Genomic DNA, 10,770 nt, shown 5'->3' with positions numbered 1-10,770 from the left:
ATGTCTTCACCTCTAGAATGGCCAACCCAGTGCCTGGCCCACAGGAGGCCTCAGAAAACACTTGTTGGGACGAAAGTCCAGGTCCCCTCATCCACTTAAGTCCTGTTTATCCTTCAAGGGTGAGTCCTGATTCACCCTGTCCAGGGAGGTGATCCTGAGGCTGTCAGGCCCCTGAACTTTCACAGCAGGCGACACACCACCCAGCACTGGGACCCTATGTGCCACCCCTCCCACCAGCCTGGGAAGACCCAGTCCCACATGCTCAATCAGGTTCAGGGACCCGGTGTCACTGAGGTCCCTAGAAGCCCACGCCCTCTCCATCTTGCACTCCAGCTCTGGGCTGGATTGTATTCATATTTTTATTTGCCTGTTTTTGTTTTTAGTTTTTATTAAATAAAAGGAGCAGAGGAAGAGGAAGGCCCCTGGTCTCCCAGCCTATGGGGAGAGCCATGGGTCCTCCCCTCCCTCTGTTCAAGGTGCACTGCGTGCTGGGCTTGAGGTGTAAGCTGGGGAGGGAGGGCAGCCGGGAAGGGTCAGCGGTCGGGACCTGTAACCCTTTCACCCTTTCTGGAAGACTTGGTGGGCAGGGAGGGAGCCTCCTGGACCCGGACTGGGGCTCATCCCAAGGGCTGAGGGCTGGGAGGTCTACAGGCTCAGCCCAGGGCCCCTTCCACCCGAGGAGAAGAAAGGGGTGCCGGCGTCTATCTGCTGGAGGGTGGTCAGGCAAGGCTGTGGGGCTGGGTGGCCGGCCCCTCACTCGTGGACGTCCCAGATCTCTGACAGCAGAGGTGGTAGCTTCTTGTCCTGGAGCCGCAGGGCAAAGACCTGCTCCGAGTGCACGGAGCTCAGCGTGCGCAGGCTCACCAGCTTCATGAGCATGCGCGGGAAGCGCAGCTGGTCCTGAGGGAGGAGGCAGGTGGGCACTGAGTTCCTGCCTGGCCAGGCTCTGGGCGGCCCACCCCAACAGAAAGGAGGGACCCTCTCCGGTCAGGCGTGGGAGCCAGCGTGGGGCCCGGCCCTGTTCCTGCACTAGACCTGGCTCCCAGTCCAGCAGGGTGGGGCCTGAGGAAAGACTGCCGGAGGGGACAGCAGCCAGGCAGAGCCCAGCCTGGACGGACCAAGTGGGCCGCCGGACGTAGCTGGCTCTGCGCAGAGGCGCTGCGGGGCCCTACCTGCGGCCTCTTGATGCGCGTGTAGGACAGCAGCGCCTCCACGTAGGGCTGCTGCAGCGCCTCCACGCGGCCCGGCTCCTGTACGTTGGGCCGGTCGGCCGAGAAGATGTTGATGGCGATGAGCAGGGCGTACTCAGCGTCGTCCAGGCCCAGCCGCCGCATGGCCCTCGAGAACTCAAAGATGGGGTTGATGAACTCCACCTGCAGGCCTACGGGGCGGGAGGCAGCCCGTGACTCCCTCAGCCTGAAACCGGGCCCCACAGCCTCGCCCCTGGCACCGCCCACAGTCACTGGGGCTGGGAACACAGCAGTAATCACAGCGTTCTTGTCATTTCTGTCCACCTGTGCCCCGTGCCCATGGGAGTGCTGGCACGTAGCAGGTGTGCCACACATCCCGCCTAGTGAGGGGATGAATAATGAGGGTGCATGTTTCCTCAGTATTTTCTATCCTGTCACCACCCTCCCTTCCCACCTGGCGGTGGTTGCAGCTTCCCCGGGTCCTATCCTTGCCCCTTCACGAAGGCAAAGGGAAGCTTCTAAAACCATCGTGTCGGTCCCTGCACTGGTTTCCACTGCTCAGGTAAAGCCCAAACTCATTCCCACCACTGATTTGTTCGTTCATTCATCGAACATCACTGAGTACCTGCCACGTGCCAGGCCCCAGCACTTACATTTGAGGGCCTAGGGAACAGGTCATAGACAAATACATGAGGAAGAGGCCCAGCCAGTCAGAAGGCTGAGTTCTATGGAACCAGGCAGTGCAGAGAAGGGCGAAGGGCCCTGCTGAGCCACGGTTCTATTTTACACAAGGCGGGCAGGGAAGACCATGCTGTGGGTGACGCTGGAGCAGTGACCAACCCCAAGGAGGTGAGAGATTGTGAGGGTGACCAACTGTCTGCTGTTCCCAAGACTTGGGACAGGGGGCTACCCAGGCCATGGGACTTTCGGTGTTAAAACTGGGAAGGTCCTGCAAACCAGGACCAGTTGGTCCCCCTAGTTCTGGGCAAAGGAAACTCCCAAGTACAGCACGCCAGGTGGGTGCCAGGAAGAGCCCAGAGTGACTGGAGGAGGGGGAGAGGCTGGAAGCTGAGGGCAGAAAGTGAGCGAGTCCAGGTCCTAAAGGGCTTTGTGGGCCACAGAGAGGACTCCAGCTCTTCTCCTAGTGAGACGGGAGCTGTGGAGGGTTCTTAGCGGAGGAGGGATGTGGGCGGCCTCAAGTGCTGACAGGACCCTTCTGCCTGCCCTGTGAGCAGCTCCATCAGGCGGCGCTGGAGGCAGGGGCTCCTCAAGGGGACTCTGGCAGTGTTCCAGGGTGGTGGCAGAGGAGGGGCTGGGAAGGGGTAGGGTGGGATTCCCAACCTCTCCACCCCATCTCCTTGTGCTCCAGCTGCCTGGGCCTCCCGTAGTTCCTCCAAACCACTGGCTCTCCCTGACCTCAGGGCCTTTGCAATCGCCGATCCCCCCGCCAGAAACGCTTCCACGAAGCCCTGCTCTGCTAAGCTCATACTAAAAGGGTTACTGGGACCGTCTTGGGTGGTGAAAGGGCCAGGGTAAAAGGAAGGGGAAAGGGTGGGGCTCAGAGAGATGTCGGGAAATGCAGAGAGGTCCCACACAGATTACGGAACGATGAGGAAGCGAGGCCCCGGTGTATGCTCTACAGCACTAGCAATGCGCCTCCCACCCTTTTCCTAGGCAGTGCCTCTCACTCTCTCGGAGGGCAGGAAGCAGTGCTCCTGGACAGTAGGGAAGACTGCCTGCTTCACAATGGACTGAGCTCCAGCCTGCCTCCCTTGGGTGAGACCAGGTTTTGGGGTGGGGGGATGCTTTCCCTAGTGCCCACCAAGACGCCTGATATGGTAACAGGGCCTGTTTCAACTTCCACTGCAACCCACTGTACAGAGTCGGCACTCAATACATGCTTTTTTTTTTTTTTGAGACAGGGGTCTCGCTCTGTTGCCCAGGCTAGAGTACAGTGGCGCGATCTCGGCTCACTGCAACCTCCGCCTCCTGGATTCACGCCATTCTCTTGCCTCAGCCTCCCGAGTAGCTGGGACTACAGGTGCCCGCCCCCACGCCTGGCTAATTTTTTGTATTTTTAGTAGAGACGGGGTTTCACTGTGTTAGCCAGGATGGTCTCGACCTCCTGACCTCGTGATCCACCCACCTCAGCCTCCCAAAGTGCTGGGATTACAGGCGTGAGTCACCGTGCTCGGCCAATACATGCTTTTTTTGAAAAAAATAGAGACACGGTCTCTTCTGTCGCTAGGCTGGAGTGCTGTGGCACAATCACAGCTCACTGTAGCCTCAAGCAATCTTCCCTCCTCAGCCTCCTGAGTAGCTGGGCCTACAGGCACACGCCACCACGCATGGCATACACACTCTTGTCTTGCTCTCACCTTGGCTCAACCCTCACCCCAACTTTGGAGATAAAGAAACAGAGACTCTGACGAGGATGAATTAATTGGCCCCGATTGGCCCCAGGTCTTCCAGCCAGCAGGGGCGCTAAGCCTCCCACAGCCCCCGGCCTACCTGCGCGGTGGAAGTCGTCCTTGCTATAGGTGAAGTCCTTCAGGAAGGTGATACACTCTGTCTCGTGGTTGTAGCGCCTGGCTGTCTCCAACAGCATGATCTGAGGGTGGCAGTGGGAGAGGGCTCAAGCCCTGTGACCCTTAGGCTGCCAGTCCCTCCCCTGCTGGCCCAAATGGGGGTCTAATCTCACCAGGAATATCCCTCATCCTCGTCCCCCGTTCTCTCAGCCACACCAGCGTGCAGCCATCACGTGAGACAGCCCGAGCTCTTTCTTCGCTTTGGGCTTTCGCACACGTTGCATCCCCCTCCTCAGGATACTCCTTCCGAGGTAGGCACAAGGTATAGGGGCAGGAGGTTTGATCTGCTTTGTTCTTTGCCATATGCCAACACTTGGTGTAGAGCTTAGCATACAGTAGGTGCTCAATACTTACATGTTATCCCTACTTTGATTCAATGCTAACTCCTCTGAAAAGCCTTTTTGGCAACTTTTCTCTAAAATGCCTCTCTGGCCTGATCCTCAATTTTCTCAGCCTCAGACCCTTTTCCCTTTTTCTTCTTGGCTCATAGAAGACTCTGTTTGCCATGGAATGCCATCCTACAAGGCAAGGACTGGTCTTGCTTAACCCTGCTCCCAGCATCTGTCCTGGAGCTATCTCTGGGGTTCCTTGTGGGCAGATGGACCATTACCTCGATGGTGGACGCCTTCAGGAGGGCGATCTGGTCCTCCCGGCCCAGCTGCAGGAAACCAGGCACTTGCTTGGCAAAGTCCACGATCTCCTGGACTGAGATGATGGCCAGCTCCGTGAAGTGGGCGAAGCGCTGCTGGCGGGCATCTCGGGACTGGGGGTCTGCGCCCAGGGGCCAGGGCTGGAACACGGGACACCAGGGTCACTCCCAGGTCTTTGTGAGCCTAAGTTGGGGCGGCCACCTTGAGGCCAAGCCTGCACCCTGGGGGACCCTCCTCCCAAAGCCCCTGCCCTCTGGAGCCTCATTCTCCCACACCCTGGGCGATGGCCCAGCTGTCTCTACCCGATTGGGAGAGGCATCTACCATCACACTCAAGGTTGTGGAGAGGGCAGTACCGTGACTTTGGGCTGGTCGGAGAAGGAGCGTTTGTTGCACTGCAGCTGGGCCGCCACCAACTGCTGGATCATTAGTTCTTGAGCCGCTGTTAACTGGACACCCTCGCCTTCCCCGGAGCCCTGGCTGCCTGCCTCAGATCCACCAGGGGACGCCCCAGGCCCAGAGGCTGAGCTGCTGCTGCCCTGCGGCCCCGCAGGCGACTGTGACTGTGACTGTGACTGCTGCTGCTGCTGCTTCCGAATCTTCTTCTTCCGGATCTGTTCTTCAGAGAGGACGCCTGTAGGGGGATGCAGGCCTCAGCAGAACCCCAGGGCTGGGCCAGCGGGCCAGGCCGGCACCGCCCCCTCCCACTGCACTCACACTGCTCCCTCATCCCTGCCTCCTTGCACTTGCGCAGCCGGCACTGCTGGCACTTGCGCCGCATGAAAGCGTCCATCTGGCAGGTTCCACCGCCCCGGCAGGCATAGCGCCGGGCCCCACCACGGACCACACTGCGCCGGAAGAAGCCCTTGCAGCCTTCGCAGCTGAGCACATTGTAGTGGAAGCCGGAAGCCTTGTCCCCGCAGACTCGGCAAAGCTCGTGGCCCAGCATCTTTGGGGCTGGGCCCTTCTTTCGCTTGCGCTCTGGCTCCTCTTCAGGATCTGGGATGACTGGGGTGGGTAAGCAGAGGCCATGAGAGAGCCACAGGGAGAAACACGAACCAGAGGGATCGGCCCACAGGAGATCCCCAGGCAAAGCACCAGAGGATGGATAGAGAGAGGAGGTGCTACTCACATTCAGGGAAATTGCAATTCAGAAAGATGTATATATCAAGGAGAAAGCGAGAACAAAAAGCAAAGATCAGGGGCCTCCCATTCCCATCTCCATTTATTTCTCCCTCCCTAAGCCCCCACATCAACTCCAGAGCCCTGTCTCTAGGCCCTGTCTCACCCCAGTCCACGCTGCAGGCTGAGCCGGCCTCATCAGTGCCTGGGACATCAGGGTCCGGACCCCCGGGCCATGGCTCTGGACCCTCCTCCTTTACAGTGGGTGAAGAAGAAGGGGCGCCAGGCTGAGGGGGGCCATTTCCTGGAAGAGGGTGGAATCCGGGAGGGGTAGTACAGTGAGCTTCTGCTAGTGTGTGATAAGGGCTGGGTAGGGAAGAGAGTCACTCACCAGGCAGGGGGGTATCCAGGGAACTCGTGGTGGGAGAGGACATGGTGGGGTCACGGAGCAGCCTGTAGAATAGAGGGAATTGAGAGCCTTGTGGGGCTAAGAAGGGTTGGGTTAGGTCAGTTACAGGTCCTGACAGGGCTTCCACTGTTACTTCCATCTCTCCAGAGACCCTACTCTCAGCCACAGCCTTGGTTCCTGCTGGCCTACAAACCCTCCCCATCCTTCTAACAGGACCCGCCCCTTCTGTTCCAGGCCAGCCTTCAGCTTGGTCTTAAGCCCCGCCCCTGCTCTAGGCCCCGCCCCCTCAGGTCTGATCCACCTGCTTTCTAGGTAGGGCCCATTCTCCTTTAATCATGCTCTGCCTTCACGGCCTCCATCCCATGTAGTTTCTCCCCAACCTCCTCTTCATAAGGCTGCCTCACTTCTGCCCCATGCATCCCTATTTCTCAATCTGACCCCACCCCCTTCTATTATGCTCCGCCTTCAACCTTCCAGGTTCAGCCCCTACAGCCCCCCATCATGGGCTTCCCAACACCTTGCCCCGCCCCCTACGCATCCTTCCCTCCAAGCCTCATCCATCCCTCCAAGCCTCATCCATCCCTACAACCTCGCTCCAGGTCCCGCCCCATCTCCTCCCATCATGCCCCCCCCCACTCTACCTCTTCCCTTCCCGCTGCACCCCCACAACCTCGCTCCAGGCCCCGCCACATCTCCTCCCATCATGCCCCGCCCCCAGCCCCGCCTCCTCCCTTCATGCCCCGCCCTCGCACGGCGCTTCCAGGTCCCGCCCCATCCCCTCCCATTATGCCCCGCCCCCACCTCCTCCATTCATGCTCCGCCCCCGCACCTCGCTCCAGGTCCCGCCCCTCTCCGAGCACCAGCGGGGGGCGGGGCTCATGGCTGCGCGCGGGGGTCTCGTGGACGGCCTCTCGCGGAGTGAACTACTCCTGTTGCCCTGGAAACAGCCGCGGGAGGCGCGAGTTACGGAGGGGAGGAAATGGAAGAAGAGAACGGGGCTGAGCGGAGTACGCGGCGAGCGCCGAGAAGCCCCAGGTTCGGGGCTCCTCCCGCGTCTCCCCACTCTCGGGTGCACCTGCCTGTGTCCCCTTGCTCCGTTTCTCTTCGTCCTCCTCTTTAGCCCCTGACACACCGCCGCTACTCGAATACCCTCAAAAGTAACTTCGCCACTTCTTCCGGCAACCCCGCCCTTGCGTCACGTCCGGAAAAGAGGCGGAGCGTGAAAGTTGACGAACTTCCGGCCCGCTTAGGACCAGCCGAAGCTGCTGCCCCGCACGGAAGTTGGAAACATCGGAAGTTTACCGGGTAGATGTACTGGGACTTGGCAGAAGAGTTCCGAACCCATTTCCTCGCTTCTTGGATGAGAGGGGAATCTGGGAGCCAAACCTCCCGCCCCGCGCTTTGTGGCTTTAGCTCATTCATGCGCTTCTCTGAGCCAGCGACCAAACCCTAACTATAGCTGCTTGTCGCACATGACTGATTTAAGGCACGTTTGCACTTTTCTGGTCGTTACAAGTTTTCTGATTTTGGACTCGTGCTGCTTGTTGGTTTTATTTTATTCTTATTTATTTATTTGGAGAGGTCTCACTCTGTCACCCCAGGCTGGAGTGCAGTGGTGCAATCTCAGCTCACTGCAGCCTCCGCCTCCTGGGTTCAAGAGATTCTCGTGCCTCAGCCTCCCAAGTAGCTGGGATTATGGGCATGTGCCACGCCCGGCTCATTTTTTTGTATTTTTAGTAGAGATGGGGTTTCACCATGTTGGCGAGGCCGGTTTCGAACTCCTGACCTCAAATCCGCCCGCCTCGGTTCCCCAAAGTGCTGGGATTACAGGCGTGAGCCACGGCGTCCGGCTTATTTTTACTTTTTTTTTTTTTTGAGATGGAGTCTCGCTGTGTTACCCAGGCTGGAGTGCAGTGCCGCGATGTCAGCTAACTGCAACCTCCGCCTCCTGGGTTCAAGCGATTCTCCTGCCTCAGTCTCGCTTGTAGCTGGGATTACAGGCGCCCGCCACCACGGCCGGCTAATTTTTCTATTTTTAGTAGAGATGGGGTTTCACCATGTTTGCCAGGCTGGTATTGAACTCCTGACCTCAGGTGATTCACCTGCCTCGGTCTCCCAAAATGTTGGGATTACAGGCGTGAGCCGCTGTGCCCGGCCAGATTTGAGATGTCAGAATTTTCTCGTTAAAATTTTTGCAAAAATGGTTTCAATAACTTGGTGATTGGAAGAATTAAAAAAGCTCAGTCTCAGACCGGGCACAGTGGCTCAAACGCCTGTACTCCCAGCAGTTTGGGAGGCCGAAGTGGGCGGATCCCCTGAGGTTGGGAGTTTGAGACCAGCCTGACCAACATAGATAAACCCCGTCTCTACTAAAAATACAAAATTAGCCGGGCGTGGTGGCGGGCGCCTGTAATCCCAGCTACTCCGGAGAGGCTGAGACAGGAGAATCGCTTGAACCCGGGAGGTGGAGGTTGCGGTGAGCCGAGATTGCGCCACTGCACTCCAGCCTGGGCAACAAGAGCGAAACTCGGTCTCAAAAATAAAATTGGCCGGGCGCGGTGGCTCACACCTGTAATCCCAGCACTTTGGGAGGCCGAGGCGGGTGGATCACGAGGTCAGCAGATCGAGACCATCCTGGCTAACACGGTGAAACCCCGTCTCTGTTGGAAAAAAAAAAAAAATTAGCCGGGCGTGGCCGCGAGTGCCTGTAGTCCCTGGAGGCTGAGGCAGGAGAATGGCGTGAACCTGGGAGGCGGAGCTTGCAGTGAGCCGAGATTGGGCCACTGCACTCCAACCTGGGCAACAGAGCGAGACACTGTTAATAATAAAATACAATAAAAATAAAGTAAAGGAATAAAAGAATGGCTTCTCCAGGTAGAGCAGCGGCTTGGGCTTTTCACTGTGATTATACTTAGTTATTTCTTGATTACATGCTAAACAAGGGGTAGATTATTCATGAGTTTTCCAGGAAAGGGGTAGGCAATTCTCAGAACTGAGGGTTCCTTCCCCTTTTAGACCATATAGGGGAAATTCATGATGTTGCCATGGCATCTGTCACTGTGTTGGTGGGTGTGACTTTTAGCATGCTAATGCATTATAATTAGTGTATAATTAGCCATGAGGATGGCTAGAGGTCACTCTCATTGCCATCTTGGTTTTGCTGGGATTTGGCTGGCTTCTTTAGTGCATATGCTGTTTTATCAGCAGGCTCTTTGTGACCCGTATCTTGTGCCAACCTCCTATCTCATCCTGTGACTAGGAATGCCTTAACCTCCTGGGAATGCAGCCCAGTAGGTCTCAGCCTTATTTTACCAAGCTCCTATTCAAGACGGAATCTCTGTGGTTGGAATGCCTCTGACATATGTGTATGCCTTTAAAAAAAAAAAAAAAGAAATGGGACTATGGGATCCATGCTCTTTTGTAACTTATTTTGTCTACTCAGGCCCATCCTTTGAGATTGTGGAATTTTCCACCCAGGGATGTTAGAAGCGAAACAAATGGTTAACATGAGCATTGGAGACGGCAGAACCTGGCGTCTCTGTCACTTCCTTCCTGTATAACACTGAGCTCAGTTCCTTTACCTCCCTGCGCCTCAGTTTCCTTGCCTGTAAATTGCAAACAGGAGACAGCTGGTCATGGTGGCTCATGCCTGTAATCCCAGCACTTTGGGAGGCCAAGGTGGGTGGATCACCTGAGATCAGGAGTTCGAGACTAGCCTGACCAACTTGGTGAAACCCCATCTCTACTAAAAATATAAAATTAACCGGGCGTGGTGGCGGGCACCTGTAATCCCAGCTACTCGGGAGGCTGAGGCAGGAGAATTGAACCCGGGAGGCAGAGGTTGCAGTGAGCCAAGATCGTGCACTTGCACCCCACCCTGGGCAACAGGAGCGAAACTCCATCATAAAAATACAAATACAAATACAAATAAAAGACAGGAGGCCAGGCACAGTGGCTCACACCTGTAATCCCAGCACTTTGGGAGGCCGGGGTGGGCGGATCACGAGGTCAAGAGATTGAGACCATCCTGGCCAACATGGTGAAACCCCGTCTCAACTAAAAATACAAAAATTAGCCGCATGTGGTGGCGGGCGCCTGTAGTCCCAGCTACTCGGGAGGCTGAGGCAGGAGAATCGCTTGAACCAAGGAGTGAGAGATTGCAGTGAGCTGAGATCACACCACTGCAACTGCACTCCAGCCTAGCAATAGAGTGAGACTCTATCTCAAAACAAAAACAAAACAAAAAACAAAACAAAATGTGAGACAGGAATAACACAGGCTGGTCACGGGAGAATAGAAAATTCCAGGCAGCAGTTTCACATGACTAGCAAAAGGAAACTGTTGAAATAGTTGCAGCAGGTAGGGGCTGAAAAGACTCTTGAAAACCCTAGCGGACCAACCTGGCTAAGACACGCTGGATCCAACAAGGCCCTACATATGATCTAGGTCTCACCTAGGACCTCATTATATGCTCATTAACATAAACACACACCCACCAGCACCAGGGCAGTTACAGGAACACCCATAGTTGGTGTAAAACTGGGTGGCACCACCGTTCTCAAAAATCTCCTTTTTCTAGGAATCTTCATGAATATTCCACTCCTTGATTAAAGAAACCCATAGTGCATGCCTATAGTCCCGGCCACTCAGGAGGCTGAGGCAGGAGCATTGCTGGAACCTGTGAGGCAGAGGTTGCAGTGAACTGAGATCGTGCCATTGCACTCCAGCCTGGCGACAGAGCGAGACTGTTTCAAAAAAAAAAAAAGAAACCCATAAAGGTAGCAGCCCCAAACCCCCCTGCAGGAGACTCTC

General features: G+C 56.5%; 1 protein-coding gene across 2 annotated transcripts; it reads right to left on the bottom strand.

Moving 5' to 3' along the window:
• Nucleotides 1-366: 366 nt before the first annotated feature.
• Nucleotides 367-7,186, bottom strand: NR1H2 (nuclear receptor subfamily 1 group H member 2). 2 transcript variants are annotated; one of them, XM_030913342.1, is made up of 10 exons: nt 7,038-7,186; nt 6,788-6,895; nt 5,941-6,002; nt 5,716-5,853; nt 5,145-5,435; nt 4,784-5,061; nt 4,389-4,568; nt 3,702-3,801; nt 1,173-1,381; nt 367-900 (listed from the first exon to the last, which is right to left on the bottom strand). In XM_030913342.1, the coding sequence occupies exons 3-10, from the start codon at nt 5,981-5,983 to the stop codon at nt 754-756; spliced, it is 1,386 nt and encodes a 461-aa protein (XP_030769202.1). In that variant the 5' UTR covers nt 5,984-6,002; nt 6,788-6,895; nt 7,038-7,186; the 3' UTR covers nt 367-753. The 2 variants fall into 2 exon arrangements, with proteins under 2 accessions (XP_030769202.1, XP_030769203.1); XM_030913343.1 differs by lacking the exon at nt 7,038-7,186 and having other exon boundaries at nt 5,716-5,803; nt 6,788-6,876.
• Between the last annotated feature and the right edge of the window lie 3,584 nt (nt 7,187-10,770).

The sequence above is a fragment of the Rhinopithecus roxellana genome, chromosome 12, assembly GCF_007565055.1.
Source record: "Rhinopithecus roxellana isolate Shanxi Qingling chromosome 12, ASM756505v1, whole genome shotgun sequence".
NCBI lineage: Eukaryota > Metazoa > Chordata > Mammalia > Primates > Cercopithecidae > Rhinopithecus > Rhinopithecus roxellana.
Note: the sequence above shows the minus strand (reverse complement) of the source record. Positions and strands in the feature narration are given on the sequence as shown.

Excerpts from the sequence above, each read along its gene's own strand:
- NR1H2 (XM_030913342.1), bottom strand. The coding sequence starts at position 5,983 with ATGTCCTCTCCCACCACGAGTTCCCTGGATACCCCCCTGCCTG. Across the intron at positions 3,802-4,388 it reads TGAAGGCGTCCACCATCGAG|ATCATGCTGTTGGAGACAGC; the intron begins GTAATGGTCCAT and ends TGCCACCCTCAG. Across the intron at positions 1,382-3,701 it reads GGACGACTTCCACCGCGCAG|GCCTGCAGGTGGAGTTCATC; the intron begins GTAGGCCGGGGG and ends CCCGCCCCGTAG.